The 17,052-nt window shown below is 38.9% G+C and overlaps 1 protein-coding gene and 1 long non-coding RNA gene across 3 annotated transcripts in view; one reads left to right on the top strand and one right to left on the bottom strand.

Annotated features, from left to right (window-relative positions):
• LOC142829883 (uncharacterized) overlaps window positions 1-7,595 on the bottom strand; it is an 86,869-nt gene extending 79,274 nt beyond the window's left edge. Inside the window, exon 1 of the long non-coding RNA XR_012904768.2 lies at window positions 7,462-7,595. This is a non-coding gene — a long non-coding RNA (uncharacterized LOC142829883). The remainder of the gene's footprint in view (window positions 1-7,461) is intronic.
• The window catches only part of KCNN2 (potassium calcium-activated channel subfamily N member 2), a 124,255-nt gene continuing 113,345 nt past the window's right edge, over window positions 6,143-17,052 (top strand). Inside the window, exons 1-3 of one of the 2 annotated variants that reach the window (XM_089779294.1) lie at window positions 6,143-6,511; window positions 7,661-8,769; window positions 9,534-9,629. In XM_089779294.1, the coding sequence (XP_089635420.1) occupies window positions 6,283-6,511; window positions 7,661-8,769; window positions 9,534-9,629 (1,434 nt within the window). In that variant the 5' untranslated portion in view covers window positions 6,143-6,282. The remainder of the gene's footprint in view (window positions 6,512-7,660; window positions 8,770-9,533; window positions 9,630-17,052) is intronic. The other variant, XM_075931993.2, reaches the window with a different exon arrangement.

Here is a 17,052-nt window from a genome sequence, read left to right as displayed (position 1 = left end):
TTAATTTCATTTTAAAGGCAGAACTCACTGTTTGTGGGGTCAAAATTTCTCCAAAGCTTATTGGAGTGCAGGTGTACAAAGGCTCCTTTTGGGGCCTGATATAAAGCTCTTTGAAATCAATGAGAATGTTATACTTACTTCAGTTGGCTGTTTGGCCAGTTCTGCTGGAAGATGTGAAAGGAAGATGAGGCTTGATGCAGCTTCCTCTACACTTATTCTTGCTCAGATTTTGCATGGATAGACCACTGCCAGCATCCAGAAGGCTCTTTTCCGGCCCTTTTTTCTGTATTCACATGTACAGAACAGAGTCTAGGCTTCTGCCTAGAGCTGGAGAAGGACATACACTCACAGGCGATGTCTAGACTACATCCCTCTTTCGACAGAGGGATGTCAACTAGACACTTCGAAATTGCAAATGAAGAAGGGATTTAAATATCCTGCACTTCATTGGCATAATCACGTCATGGTGCTCTTTCGAAAAAGCACCATTTCGAAAGTAAAACTGCAGCCCAGACACGATTCTGTTGAAAACAGCAGGCTTTTTTGAAAGATCCTATACTCAAAAAATGAGGAGTCTAGACCGCGGTTTTACTTTCGAAATGGCGCTCTTTCAAAAGAGTGCCATGATGCGATTATGCAAATGAAGCACAGGATATTTAAATCCCCGCTTCATTTGCAATTTCAAAGTGTCTAATTTACATCCCTCTGTCGAAAGAGGGATGTAGTCTAGACACAGCCACAAAGTCCTGCTCTACAGCTATCTACTGACCTCACCATCAAGTTAGTGAAGAATATCAGAAAGGAAAAATATTTCAAAATCTTAATGGTAAATAATTCCAAATTTACAAATTAAAATAAAGGAACATAATGTTTACTGTAAATTTGACTGTTCTATAGGATACTGAGATGGCCTAACACTGCAGCTTTATCACAATAAGGCTAGTTGTCAGCCTTGCAATTTCTTTTATTAGGTTTATTAGGATCAATTCATGGACCACCAACTTCTCAGCAAGCAGTCCTCACTATATATAGAGATCTTCTTGCCCTATTTTGCAACTGATTGGGCAGCCAAACATAAAAAAACAGAAAGGGGGCATTTAAAGGGACCCATGTGGCCAAAAAAAAAAGCAGCAGCCCATCCTGGGCTTTGGTTGCTTGTCAGGCATTGACCGACGGAGGATGTTCGCAAAACACAGCTGTCCAAAAAGGAAGCCAAACGCCAAATGGAGCATAGCACCCCATCTGCCTACTGGAACTAAGATTAAAATGCTCTTCTGTGGTCAATTATTTCATTCAAGTGAGTTTATTAAGTAAAAAGCAAATGTGAAAGGAAATTTAATAATTGGAGAATGAATAGGACAAAACTGTAAGACTCCTAGACATTTTTAATGGGAATCTGCTATTACAAAACTTTAAAAACATTAGACATTAGAGCAGTGGTGGTGTTTGAGTAATGGCTTACGTGGTAAACAGTGCAAAGCCTTGACCATATATATTTGTGTCTTCTTCTCAACTTCTTTAGGCTCAAAGGCATAAGATATTTCTCAGTGACAAGAGGATCAGCCCACCCCCCAAAAAACTTTTATATCGTGACTCAAACATTCCATATCTCTGCAATCTCTGGATTATTCCTTATCGGTAACTCAGTTTCCCAGATCTCTGACATTTACAAATATAGTCATCACCATCTCTACAACTTTGCTTGTGATTGTTGCTGTCTCAACTCCACCTCTGCTGAAATACTCATCCACACCTTCATCTCCTCTCTTCTTGACTACTGTCTCTGTGAGGGCAAGTCCCAGCTTTGCTGATTCCAACACGTGCAGAATGCGCTTTTCCTCACTTGTATGAAACTGCACAACAATGGCTCACATCTTTAAACCACCACCACCGTTCTATTCATTTCAAAATCCAGTTGAAAACTGACCTTGGTTTTAAAACTCTCGTACTACATTACCACATTGATAGTCTTCCTTTGCTCTTCTTTTCGATGTAGCAATGTCTCAGTCTTTTCTTACAGTCTCCTTATTGTTTTAGAGAGCCTTTTCCTCCACAGTTCCTGTCATCTTAATAATTATCTCTCTGCTTCACTGTCACTGTATCCCATTTCAAGTCTCAGTTAAACACATTTTCTCTTCCTTGCCTATGCATCTTATTTTGCCCCCACTCCTCCTTTTTTTCTTCAGAGGTTATATTACATGTTTCTTCCTATTACAACTAATAATGGCTCATGATAATTCTCATAACTACCATGCAAAAAAAGCTAATTTTTCTACCCATTTAAAACACCATGTGAATCCAATTTTAATGCCTAACTGTGCAACCTTTACTTGTTTTGGTAAGCACTGAGTTCTACAAGAAGACCAAATGAAGTTAATGTGACTCACAAATGTAAGGGTCACACAACCTAACTAAAGCACAATACCTGAGGTCTGAAATCTCTAAACCAGTTATAATAAACCTGGAAAAATAATTAATTTGGAGGATCATAAACTATAGGCATGAGGTCTATCAACATGTTACATAATCTTACTCAGTCACATCTTTAAATAAATCTCAAGGATATTTCAGTTGATTGAGCCAGGGAATTCATTTGTGTTAAGCTATTACTTAGAACTTTAGTGTCGAGTTCTAGTTTTCTTCAGTTTAATTCTTTGTACTCACCCACATATATATCCACCCACTTTAATAGTGAACATGCCTCTTTCCTTTAGTGATTTTTAGAAATTCATGTTTTGAGGAGGACAAAAGTATGCTGCGCATTACCAATGTCAGTCTCTGTGCAATGGCTTAGTCTTTTCAACTTATTTTGTTCCCTCTCCTGATTAACAGAAGCATGCATCCTTTTGTAAATTTGGACCTGTAATCCTTGGACAAGCAAAATTCTTATAGACGTGAACATGAGTTTTGCATTCATAAAGTCTGTAGGAGTTTGGTCAAAATAGCTATTTATAAAACTTTAGTTAAAGTGCTTTAATACAACAGCTGTCTTTATTTGACTCCTGAAACATCTATGGGAGAAAACAACAATGACAAATAGAAATTTTTACTTTGGTCCTTTAAGCTTGATAGACATTAGCTGTCATGTTAGGCATTTTCCTGATCTAATAAACCCAGCAGTAACTTTTTTTCTGTATCTGGTGGGCTCCACAAGTTATCAGTGGTATAATTTTGCTCTACAGTATTGATCTTGTCCTTACAATTAATGGCTGTTAGAGTAGCCAGCTGGAAAACAGGATGTTTTTCTAAATATACTATCAAACTAAAATAAATCTCTCCCTATAACATGGCATCTTTGGAATAGCCACATAGTTACCTAACACGGGCTTAATAAGGAAGTAAAATTATTTTCTAATAAAATGAAGTAAATCTCTAATAATTATTCTGGATGGTGCCTTTCATTACACCTTGGCACGTGCCCTTTAGCAATTTTGAATTATGACATACTAGTGACCTTCTGATACACCAGCCAGTCAATTAGCATCTTTTGCCTGAAATATTAAATTTCTATTAAGCTCATCCATTCTTATACAACATTTCAAAAATGCTTATTATTAGAGATAAGATTGATTTAAATAGTGTGCCTTTTTACTCTTGCTGTTTTGCATCTTAGAGAGAGAAAGGTCTATTTTCCCTAATTTTTAAAAAAGTAAGTTCTCACTAATTTTTAATTTTAGATCTTTAAAATTTGGGAAGTAAAAATAATCCCTATATAATTGAAACAAATGAAAATGTGCAGCTAATTATATATGTGTTGTGTGTATTAGTATGCCCTCTTGTGTTAAACAGGGAAATATTCAGTTGTTTATTGTCTTTAAAAAAGATCAAGCAAGCACATAAGATACTCCAAAAGCTAGTAAAAACAGAGTGCTTGACCTAATTTTAAGGACAGACACAATCTGTCAACAATAAATACAATAAAAATGGGATTTGCAGCTGTTCATATATTAAATAATAGAATAAAATATAATTTTCCCTTACAAAACACAGAAAGTTGTACATATTCATGTTCTAATGGTAAAAAAAATCTTTTTTTCTGATTTTATAACTTTATTCACAATTAAAACTTCATTATCAGATTAGATGAAAACAAAGAAAATGTGAAGCTTTAGTTGCATAGAAGATTAACTCATGAGAAACTGACATGATATGAAGTTTTCAGACTAAAGAACAAATGTGGGCAGGAAGGTTAAGGAAGAAAAAGTACATTCAACTAAGATTAAGACCATGATATGAATAGACAAAAAAGTGAGGCAAAGTTTAACTTATGTGCATTCTTTAATTCATCTTTGATGCAGCAAATCTCTTTGTTCTCAGTTGTATATAGAATTTCCATGCACAGGTAGATTTATGGATATAGTCCCTGAGGTGTGACACTGTGTTTTAATTTAAATGTTGCCATAGTTGACCCTTCAATATGTAGAAAAAACAGAATGCTTTGAGGTACAATAAATGGAAAAATTCTGGATTTTATACTGTATATTTGTAATACTGTTTACTTAAAATGTTTGTTTCTTCTTAAGAGTAAAACAATTCCTTTTATTCAAATATGTGAGAATGGACCCAGTGGATTTTATACAGTTTAAGTACATATTAAAAAAGTTTGAAGGTGCAGAATGAAGTAGTAGAATATTGAGAGTTCATCTTTCCTTCAAATATGTATGAAGGGACTTAATTCAAATCAGGATTATTAACTGAACAGATTGACATTATGAGCAATTATGATACTGTATGTCATACAAATCCATATTTACAGAAACTTATATTATAATCATGTATAAGCATACTAATTTGTGGGTCATTGCAATATTCCTGTGACTGGCTTTTTGGAACAGTAATGTTTTATTACATCAGTGAAACTGCAACATCTGTGTCCTAAAAGCAATATATCACAATATAGTTGAGAATAAAGTTATTGGTCTGTTGTAAATTTGCATTTCCCAAATTAAATAGGTTAGCTATTCAAATACTTCAACCATTCATCTCCCCCTCCAACTCATCCCAGTAAAAGTACCCAAGACAGATTCAATCCATTAAAGCAAAATGTCATTGGGAATCTAATTATTTTGTGAGATAGAAACACCTACTGTGAAAAAAAACACCTACTGTGAAAAAAAACCCAGATACATCAACCCATCATTATCAACAATTATTTTTCCTGTATTTCTATAATTTACAAATGCTTGAACTGACATTTCCCCTAAACTTTTAGGGGGGAAATGAAGATTTCTTGAGACTTTGATCCCTTAAAGTCAGGCCATCCAAATGAAATTTAACAGTTGAATTTCTGGTTCTTGGAAGCCAGCTATATAATGGAAATGCTGATGCAGCCTTAACTATAGCAGCTATAATAAATGAATCACTTACCATTTTCACGATTCTTTCCTCTCTCTAAGTAAATGCAAAATAGAGACTTTATCTGGCTCAGACATTAAAATGTCTACGGGAACTGCTAAAATGAATTATTCACTTGAAGTCACTGGGGAAAAGAAGGCAAAATGGTAGTAGATGGCCAACATTAGAGTTATTGCAGAATAGAATTTCAGGAAATTGGATCCAGGTCAGAAATGCAATTACTTAATGAAAGTGATCCTGTTTCACAGTAAAGTCTCCATCATGTAAATCTTTTGTTGGACTATTGTTGGCAGATTTAAAAAAAAACAAAACCAAAAAACCAAAAACCCACACATGACTCTTTACTGACTTCTCTCAGGTTTTCCAATGCAAAATTTAAAAAGTTCATATTACAAAATCCTTAATTTTTTTTAATTGTTGGGTTTGGAAAAATGTTTGGAATTTTGTTAAAAAAACCTATTTTCTAGCATTCCTGTATTTTTAGTAGCAAAATCCATTTACAGATTTGCCAGTTCCTCTGTGTCTCCTCTTTCTTTTCCCCACTCCCCTGCTTTCTAAGGAGTATATTTGATTTAATCCTCATAGAGATAATCCTTTTGCTAGTAGGCCATGGATTTCACATGAATTACATATTTATTGAATTAGTGCAGTTTGGGGGCCCAATTCTGTAAACCTTTATGCACGTGAATGGGACAGCGCATGGAATTATTTGCCTGAACCCTAGGCCAAAATCCTAGTCCTACAGACATCAGTGGAAATATTGTCAGTGTCCTCAGTGAGGTCAGAAAATTTCACCCTTACTGTCTCTGCATACACATCAACGCACATTTGGCATCACCTTTCTTGAAATAGCTTGCGTCTGCTCTCTCACATTTATACCTATTCTCAAATCACAGGTAGGGAGACAGAAGCACGGAGTCATGCTACATGCTTGTCTTTCAGATCTTCAGGGAACCTCCTGCAAGGGCCAGCCCGTGCGGAAGAAAGAGGAAGACGAGGGGCGGGAGGACTCGGACGCGCCTTTCCTTCAGGCTGCTGGGGATCGCTGGACAGCTCCCCGAGACCGCCCCACCTACTGCCACCTCTGCGGAGCAGCTGAAGACGGGGACTGGAAGACGCGGGGCGCGGGGCCCGATGTTTCGGAAAAAGCGTAAATGTGAGCGAATCCGCCAGTCTACACCGAGGCGGGCATTGCTAGGGCCGGGGAAACCCCCGCCTCCAGCCAGGCTTTCCCCGTTCAGTGCTCTGGGACTTGCATGCCAGCGCCTCCACTGCATAGCGGGACTGCAAATCCTTTAAGCATTTCAGGAGAAGGGTCGGGAGGGAGAGAGTGAGAGGGATTTCTCTCCCTATGGCTAATTGAACAGGTGCAATCCAAGGTCCCCGTTAGAAACCACCACACGTCCTGGCTCAACAATTCACTTCGCCTTCAGTGCAAAGCTTTTCGCGGTGCCGCCAGATCAGAACATACACACACAGGCAGGAAGGAGCACGATCGCCGTCCCTATCACGGTCATTCCGGGATTTCCTATTATTCTGACTCAAATCGAGCAATGCCTTGAGAACGCCTCCCAAAATAATTACTAGGCACAGGGAAATTCCTATATGCAGCCCTTTCCCCATGAAATCAAATAAAATACAGCTGGTATTGCTCTGGAACCACATTGGTATTCTACTGAGATTGGTCCTGTCACCTGTCACACTATTCCTACAACAGCTGCACGTTTTGTTACCAAGGTATTATAAAAACACATTTCCCCCAGTTTTGGATACAAATTGGGTGGAATGGGGAATAATCTGCAAATTAATGCAGACAGCAAACCCTAACAGCACAGACTTCTGACCCTAACAGATAGCATCCGTAGGGCCAAAGGTATTATAACAGGATTCCAGATGAAATTTAACCATGCCACTTTGCTAGTCAGGGTGGTTTAAATGCGCTGCACATTAACAGCAAGTCATTTAGGGCTTTGCAAAGGGATTGAGACCCCCACCGTGGAAGGCTCTAGGGGGACAGAATAGCACTGGGAATGGTGATTGTGGTTATTAATGGTGCCGTTATTGCTTCGGCAAGTGCCCCGAGGGAGAAGGCGGATGGACCCTTACCTGCCTGAGCAGCCCTTGCAGCTCTCCGCGCCCCGCCCGGGCTGCGATTCAACTTGCACTGCAGGGAAGGTGGAATTCCCCGGGCAGGGGCGGGGCAGCGCTCGCGCTAGCTGGCAGCGACAGCTGCTCCCGGGATTCTCCCCGCGCCCCCTCCCCTCCCGCACTCCTCGCCTCACGCCGCAGCTTTCCCGTCCTCCAGGTGACGTCATGCCCGTTGTTTTGGTTCGCCCGACCAATCGCACTCGCCGGCTGGATTCTACGGGCGCCGGGATGGGCCCTTCGTGGCGGCGGCAGGACTCGCCGCTGCCGACCATAACGCATTGCGCAGGGTGCACCACCGCCTGGTCCTCCTGCAGCTTTAACAGCTCTGACATGGAAACGCCGCTGCAGTTCCAGCCGGGCTTCTGCTCGGAGCAGCAGCAGCAGCGCCCGCACCTGCATTGCCAGCCGCCGCCGCCGGGCCAGGACAAGCAGAGCCTGCTCCAGCAGCACAGCCCATGCCTCCAGTGCAACAACTGCACCTACCCCGGGGCCGCGGCGGGGGATAACCTGCCCCTGCTGCTCCGCACTTCCTCGCCCCTGTCGGGCGCTTTCAGGACCCACTCCTCGCCGCTCTCCTCCTCCGCCGCCTCGTCCAGGCAGGGCAGCCAGCTGAACGTGAGCGAGCTGACCCCCTCCAGCCATGCCGGTTCGTCCAGGCAGCTCCCCCACCACCAGTACCACCACAGCCACCACCACCACCACCACCCCCAGTACCACCAGTGCCATAGCCTGCAGCAGCAGCAGGCAGCCAGCCCCAGCAGCAGTGTCAGCAGCGGCAGCACCCACCACCATCACCACCACCAGCCCCACCAGCGCCGGGAGAGCAACCCCTTCACCGAAATAGCCATGAGCAGCTGCAGGTACAACGGCGGCGTCATGCGACCGCTCAGCCACCTGAGCTCGTCCCGCAGGAATCTGCAGGAACTGGACTCCGAGTCCCAGCCGCTGCAGCCGCCGCTCTCCAGCCCCGCCGCCGCCGCCGCCTCAGCCCCCGAGATCGTGGTGTCCAAGCCGGAGCACAACAACTCCAACAACCTGGCGCTGCACGGCCCCGGCCCCGGGGGCAGCGCGGGGGGCAGCAGCCAGAACAACAGCGGCAGCAAGTCCAGCAAGAAGAAGAACCAGAACATCGGGTACAAGCTGGGGCACCGCCGGGCGCTCTTCGAGAAGCGCAAGCGGCTCAGCGACTACGCGCTCATCTTCGGCATGTTCGGCATCGTGGTGATGGTCATCGAGACCGAGCTGTCCTGGGGCGCCTACACCAAGGTACCCGCCCCTCCCCGCTCGCCTCCCTTCCAACGCGCCCCTCTTGCTCCTGCCGCGGCTGGTGCACCAGCGTCCTTGCCCGCCCCTCCCGCCATCTGCCTTTCGCGCCCTCTCCTAGGTCCCCGCCAGGTGCGCGGTGTGTCCTGCCTGCCTTCCCCTGCGGAGAACAGCCCCCCGCGCTGCATGCCCTGCAGATACTGTACTTTCTACATTAATTGCGCCTGGCGGCCAGTCCCACCTACCAGTGTACGTTAGGCTCTGCTCCTTTCCTAAATGCCCTCCAAACCCGGGAGGGAAAGATTGAGAAGGACAGAGGAGGAGGAGGAGGAGGAGGGAGAGAAGGGATTTCAGAACAACTTGAACAGAAAATTGCACTTTAAAATCAGCAGCTTAAGTCGCCATGATCAACTCTTCATTCTGCCAACCAGGGTCAGACTCTTTGGATATACTTAAAGCCATAGACTCCAGAGAAACTGGGGGCTGGAGTTCTCCATCCTTTTGGCAGTCCCTTAAGTTAGCTGGTTTTCCATTGCTGGCTGCCCCACCAGTACTGGACCTGCTGCTAAAACAATGACAATGTAGCATTTTTTTTTAATTTAGGGCACCTATTCTTTATCCTTAAAAGAGATCAATCAAGACAGTTATCCTGGTATTTGTTATGGAAGATAGATTTTGCCCCATCACAGTTCAGAAGGGTGAAGGACAAAAAATCTTAATAAAGGTGTATATCTTTTCATGGACACTCAAATATTTTTCTGTTGCAGGAGTCGCTGTATTCATTAGCTCTAAAATGCCTTATTAGCCTCTCCACGATTATTCTGCTTGGTCTTATTATTGTATACCACGCAAGGGAAATTCAGGTAATGTTTCACTTTATAAACTACCAAACTTTTAAACTATTGGTAATGAAAAGTCTCAGTTTTTAAAAAGAATTCTCTCATGAGTAATTACTTTTTTTTGGTATTTCAGAAGAAGTTCACTTTGTTTCTACTGAAATTTACCTGTCAAATAGATTTAGTATCTTAAAGAGATTAAATAGAATGTTAATATTCTTAGTAGACATTATATACAAATGTCTTTAATATGCTGTATAATCACTTACTCTGACTAGAGTGGTCAGTGTATATTCATTTTATGATGCAAGAGGAACTTTTTAGCCCAGAATTTAGAGCTATGTTATGCGGATCCATATTTTTCATTATTTCACATTGGATCACTGTTTTCATTAGATCACATAATTATTTGTAGGGAAACTTCAGTCACCTCTAGATAAGAAGACCTTCACCATACTGTACTAAGCACCTAAAATAAGACTGTATCTGGAAGACAATAAAAGCAGCCATAGAATGTTTAACCTGTAAACAGATTTTTAATGCCGTGGAAATTGTAGGCATTTAGTAAAGAAACATGAGAAAAATGTAATGGTCAACTAAGGATTGCCTTCATTAGTGTTTAAAATGTAGTTTTTCAGCAATTGTAGATTTCCTTCTCTATATAAACTAAATTTTTAATTGGGATTTTGCTCAACTAAGTTGTGAAAGATTGAAATTATCATCAAATCGAGTAATATCTCTGTTAATTTTTTCTTTGGAGCTTTATTTCTAGATACATGTAATGTTATTTTTCTTTCCTGCTGCGGAGAACTTGTGGAGTAAGCACAAAGAAACTTTTTAATATTGTATTAATTAACAAACAGCAAAGGTGGAACACTTATGGAGGAACTATAATATACTTGTTGTTGCAATTGTATTAGTCCCAGGATATTAGAGAGACAAGGTCAATGGACCACTACTGTTGGTGTAAAAGACGAGCTTTTGAGCTACAATAAAGTTGGCCCAATAAACTATATGACCTCATCCACTGTGTCATGTTGTACTATAATTGTTAAATAAGAGTAAGTATAGGCTTCTACCTGCTAAAGTTAGAGTAAAAGAATACAGTTTTATCTAAGACCATTTGGAAAATAAGACTCTGATCCTGCAGTACGTATACATGCAAAACTCCCATTTCTGAACTGGGCTCTTGTTTCTTTGCACTAAGATCATGAGCTAGGAAATCTGTTAATTCTTCTTGACCAGTTTCTGAGAAAGTTAATATAAATTATTGGAGGACTTACAAAGAACAGAAAAACATATAGAATCATAGAATATTAAAAAATAGAAGGAACATCGAGAAGTCATCAGGTCCAGTCCTTTCACTCATGGAAGGACCAAGTATCACCTTGACCATCCCTGTTAGGTGTTTGTCTAACCTATTCTTAAAAATCTTCAGTGATGGAGATTCCACAACATCCCTAGGCAATTTATTCCAGTGTTGAAACACCTTGACAGTTAGGAAGATTTTCCTGCTGATCACCTACGTTAATATTTCTGTAATGCAGTTTCCCCCAGTGCTTCTCATAATGAAAATTGTAGAAGTGTAGTGTGTTTAAAAAAAAAAAAATTTACTTCAAACAGCCTTCCAAGATATTTCAGTTGCTGGATGCAATTCTGTTAAGAAACTTTACCCAGGAAATTTAAAAGAAATTCTATATATGCATCACTTTGGTAATTTTATTTGATTATCCAAACTACAATAAAACAAAAATAAAAAGTACTCTAACAGTTGTTCATTAAGTAATTCCCATGGCATAGTTTAGATTATTGGCCTCCTTCCAAAAAACTCCCTCACATTTCTAATCAAAATAAATCATAATAAGAAAATCCCAAAGATTTCTGAAGTTTGGAGAAGTTAATGTTTTGTAGAGAAATATGCCTACAATTGTATTGATAAGTGGATTCTATAAGGTAAATTAGATTTACCTTTTGTCCTTTAAATTTCTGCAAATAATAATTGCTAAAGCTGATATTAAAACTAGAGCCCGTGTGTCTTTCTGTATGTGTTTTCTCCCATTATTAACAAAAGATCAAATAATTAAGGACTTCTGTTTTTCAGCTAATATGTATGAAATCAAAGATGTATAGTAAGGTTACCAATAGTCCCTTATTACAAGGGGTGTCCTTTTAAAAAAAAAATCTCTACACAACAAGATTGGGAGTTGCTAGGTGCTGCAAAAAGCAGCAAGAAATATTCCTGGTGAGTGTAGGTGAGTATTGCTTATTATTAATAGTATCAGGAGGAGGGAGAAAAGAGTTAATAGTTTAACACTGCCTGACAAATTTAAAACTAAAAACATACTTTGTTGCAAAGTAGTGTTACGGTTTCCTTTCATCAGGAAGGTATTATAGGCTGCCAAGAGTTATTGTAAGATTCTGCATAAAGTGTAGATCTACAGGGCTCAGTTTATTCAGCTAGACAATGAAAATTATCTCTTTTCAAGGCCATGGAAAGGGAACTGTACTACCTTTAAGCCGACAACAAAATCCTCTTGATTTAGAGGTAACCTACTTACAACTTTTTATTCACTTCTCTGTTAAAAAAAAAAAAAAAAAAAACCACACACACAAAGCAACATAATAGGCCGTTAAAATAGTCTTAATGCAATAAACACATTTTAAATATTTTGGCTTGGAACAGCAGTTGTTAAATCTTCAGGTTACTTTTCCTTGAAAAATATTGCATAATCCTACTAACAGTGGATTTAAAGATCTGTTTTTTAGCCATCCGTTTTCTGAAGGAACATCTATAGTGCCAAATTCTTAACTCCTGTTATCTTCAATGAGTTTATCCTGAGTGAGGACTATAGGATTATGTCCTTGGAGATGTGGCATATTGACAATGAGCATTTTATTGTTTTTTTTTCTGGAGGGTTGTTTCAACTCACTGTTTGTTGCTAAATAATGTTTGTTTAGGCATTTCTTCATCTGAGAAGTTTTGAAACTGCTTTTCAGTACAGTGCAAATTTATAGGAACTTGCTGATGTAGCAAACAATATTCTGGGGATTGGAAGAATATCTATGTTCTCTGTTTATAGTATGATATGTTTTACAATTGGAGGCAAGCAATGCTACTTGGAAATAAGAGGTAATTTTGTTCTGGAAAACATATTGCAGAGTATTTTGGAACAAATGAGGAAAGTTTAGAGATTGTTTCCGCTCCCAGAAGTTATTCTTGAAGGCACCTGATGGCCTAAAATACCTACTAACTGGAATAAAAATGTATTCTTGATTTTTTTTTCAATGCTGTACTTCCTTGAGCGGCTGCTGTGAATAGGAAGTCTGAAAATGTGTGGTGCAGTCCTTCACAATATGGAGGTGACTGTGTGCAACCAATTTAAGTATCTCTTCTGATGTATTCTGATAGGAGAACTGTCAAATTGGCAATAAAGCCAAATTCTACAGCTTGCCAGTTCAAACCTCACAAGGATCCTATTTTAAGGATATTTGGTAAGCGGGTTTTAATTATGAGCTTCCTTTGCAAGGTTATTTTATGGATGAAATTTTATAATACAGTCTTGGTTGGACTGAGAAATGTTGTATTATTATTTTGTTAGATCAGGTACTCCGTAGTGAGAATGCAGAGGGGTGGAATTTCCTTGTGCCATCAGTTGGTTTGTTTACTTTCAGCACCACAGACAGTTCCATATATTGGAAATTCTCCTGGCAACGCTTGGCTATGAAACTTTACATTAGGAGTGGAGAACCTAAGCACTGGATGTGGCCCATAGCTTGCTTGCATCTCCCTCCTCCCTCAGTATTTGGGAGCCCGTGCTGGTGCTTCAGTCCCCCCGCTTGTTTCTCACTTGTGTGTGGCCCCCACTGATTTTTCTGTGGGACAGTCGCCCCTTTCCCCCCACACTCAAAAAAGGTTCCTCACCCCTGCTTTATGTCTTGGTATTCTAAACTAAAGATATATGTAAATATCATTTATAAAGAATTTTTAGTTTCCATTTCAAAATGGTCCTGAAAATGTAAGGTTTAAATGACATTTATATTGGCTTTTGGTAGTAACTGAATAGAAATTCATGATTGTTGAATGCACATTAAGTCTTGCATTCTAAATCAACTAGCAAAACAAATCCATTTTTATGTTCCAATAAATGTACATACATCAAGGCTTTCTGAATATTAAATTTCTAAATTTTTAGGAAGAGGTTGATGATTGGATGTTTTGCAACTTTTTAAAGTGCTTTTTTTTAAAAACAGATTTTCAGTAATTGCATTAGATTACTAGTAAAACAAGATTTTTATTTTTTATCCTCCCAGTGGCTAAAGATGGCTTAATTTCAATTTATCATTACATTTCTAACTGTTATGTTAAGCCTAGCACAAATCAGCAGGTCCAGGACATTTATTCTTAACTTATGTCTATGTGAACAAGGCAAGAACATCAGGAATCCATGGTGTAGATGGCCTTAACACTGAGTTTTCTTCGTTTATTTGGTTTGTTAAATGGATTGCTATGAACACATTCTGGTTGGGAGATTATGGAATATGTATTATTGTCCCTGTTTTGACAAAAGAAGGCTCATGGGGCTTTTGACCCATGGAAGCTCTGTAAGCCTTCTCGGTTCTTCAAATAAACCATTTTCTGTTTGGAGGAGGACATATGTCTCCATGGGGAAAGCATACTCAGTGTTGTCACTAGACTTCTGACTCAGGGTAGCTACTTCCCTGACTGCAAATGTCTGCTAAGGAAATTTTTGAGATAGGTAGGGTGAGAAATAATAAATTTGATTTTTATTGGCCATTGACAAACTAGAGGCCCATTATTCTCAGCCTTATTTGATATTCCACTGAGGAACTGAGAACGGAAGCTCTCTGGAGTAGTGATTTACTTTAACAATTATACATAATTTATGGGATAATATTTTGTATATGGTATTTTAGTTTAAATAGAATGTTTACTTTTAAGTTCATATATGAGTGAGTGAGTGAGTGAATGAAAATAATAATCCTTGAGCGATAGTCCATAGACATTGATCATGTCGATTGAGGTAATTTTGAGTTCTCATTCCAATTTCATTTATTTTAAAAGGAAGAAGTTTAAGTAGAGGGTTCTAAATTTTGCTACCTTTGTACATATTGAAAGAAGTGAAACACAATCCCTATGACTTCTGATATGCACTGCATACCACACATCATTTAGCAGTGGTTCTGCACACATAAGAGTCTCTTACATTATTAATATAATGGAACGGTAATATATGGTTTCTCTTTGGGTTGTAGATCTATGCCACAAATTCATTATGTGTTTGCTATTGGTTTACCACAAAATGGGATTGTTGGCATTTCTAGATCTGTCATGCATGTATAGCATAAGTGTGTGGGGGCAGGAAGACCAATAGAGGCAAAAGCCATCAACAAGAAATTGGGAGAGCTATGAGGGAAAGGAGACAGGAATTTTTATTCAACATTGATTCAGCATAACATAAATGAAAAGCATGTTGACTAAATTTTCTGTAGCACTTTGTTTTTAGAACTAGGGACTTGAGATTTTGGTGGTGACCTTTATAACTCTTTAGTTATAGTGTACGGTTAGGGTTCTTTCTGAGCATTTGATTGAAAATTTCGATGGAAAGGAAATAGCTCAGATTAATTTCATTGTTACTGTCTCATTTGAGGAATGACATAGCTAAACATAAAATAATTCTAGAATGGCAAACATTGCCCTGTCAGGTGCAGTTAGTATGGTGTCAACCATGTCAAGAATTAGGAAATGTAACTGCCATTGAATCACTGTATTTTTTTCCATTGCTGAGCAGTTAGATAGTTCAGTGTGTCAGAAATAGAATCTGATTAGTACTGTCAATTTATCACAATTAACTTAAGCAATTAATACAAAATACATTACGTATATTAAAAAATTGCAACTACTTGTGAAATAAAACTAGTCACAATTGCAATTTTAATTGCACTATTAAATAATAAGAGTACCAATTTAAATTTATTATAAATATTTGGATGTTTTTCTATATTTTCAATTAAATTAATTTTAATTACAGTACTGAATACAAAGTATACAGTGCGCACTTTGTTGTTGTTTTTGATTAAAGATATTTGCTCTGTAAAATTAACAAAAGAAATAGTATTTTTTTCAGTTTACCTCATACAAATACTGTAATGCAATTTCCAGACAACAACTACTTATTATTATTTTTACATAACTGTACTCAAAAACAAAACAATGTAAAACTTTAGAGCCTACAAGTTAACAAGAAGTTCTACTTCTTGTTAAGCCAATTGCTAAGACAAACAAGTTTGTTCATATTTATGGGAGATAATGCTACTCGCTTCTTATTTCAATGTCACCTGAAAGTGAGAACATGCATTCCCATGACACTGTTGTAGCTGGTGTTGCAAGATATATGTGCCAGATATGCTAAATATTCATATGCCCCTTCATGCTTTGGCCACCATTCCAGAGGACATGCTTCCATGTTGAATTTAAATTGATAAAATTGTTTAACAGTGTGGTTAAAATTGTGATTAACTGTCGGTTTTCTTCTCCTATTGGTCCTATAATATGCAAATTAATAGGATACATTAAATTGAATTATTAATCATTTTTGCTCAGTCTGCTTTTGGGACTAATTATTTATTAGAAAAATACATTGTATATGAAATATCTTGTATATGAGACACTCATCCTATGTATGCCCAGCCTGTTACCAAATAATATTTTATGTAATTTAAACAGCAAAATGTAACATGATTAAAATTTGTTCTTCCAAGAAAGAGAACATACTGTTGTTCTGCTCTACCTTCATGAATTATATTTGATGTTGAAATTAATAATTTGTACAGGGAAAATTTTCACATCAATGCATGAGAAAGTAGACATGTAACTGTGATATCACTGGAGGTGGCGTTGCCTTTTTTTTTCTCATAGAATTAGTAAAAGTCTACAGGACTTCAGTGAGATTTAAAATAGTGAAGTACAAGCCAAAATCAAATTCCAAAGCCCATTTGAGCTCATGTTCGTTTCCAGAACTCAGTCTATCACTTCCAAGGCCTGTAGGGACTTACTTCTTTGTGGAGGCATCACTCTTTGCCCTGGTTTACACTAGGGAGCTATTTAAAAATAACTCCTCTTATTTCAAAATAACAAGTGGATCGTCCACACTATCAAGCTCATTATTTTGAAATAAGGGGCTGATTGTTTTGAAGTAATAATGCCTGCTTTCTTTGGGGAATAAGCTTATTTCAAAATAGCTATTTCGGACGTTATTGTTTTGAAATAAGTTAATTTGAAATAATTTCCAGTGTAGACATGCCCTTTGGTTCCTCAGAGAGGGAAGAGGATGTGCCTTAGAGTGCTGTTGATGGACCCTGCAGTCACTGAGCCACATTCAACTCTCATAAACACAAGAAAAGTCATTACAATCCGGAGCCCAACGTTTAT

The sequence above is a fragment of the Pelodiscus sinensis genome, chromosome 6, assembly GCF_052426305.1.
Source record: "Pelodiscus sinensis isolate ZL-2025 chromosome 6, ASM5242630v1, whole genome shotgun sequence".
In the NCBI taxonomy this organism is placed as follows: Eukaryota; Metazoa; Chordata; order Testudines; family Trionychidae; genus Pelodiscus; species Pelodiscus sinensis.
The sequence above is the reverse complement of the archived record's forward strand: the minus strand, read 5'-3'. Positions and strand labels throughout refer to the sequence as shown.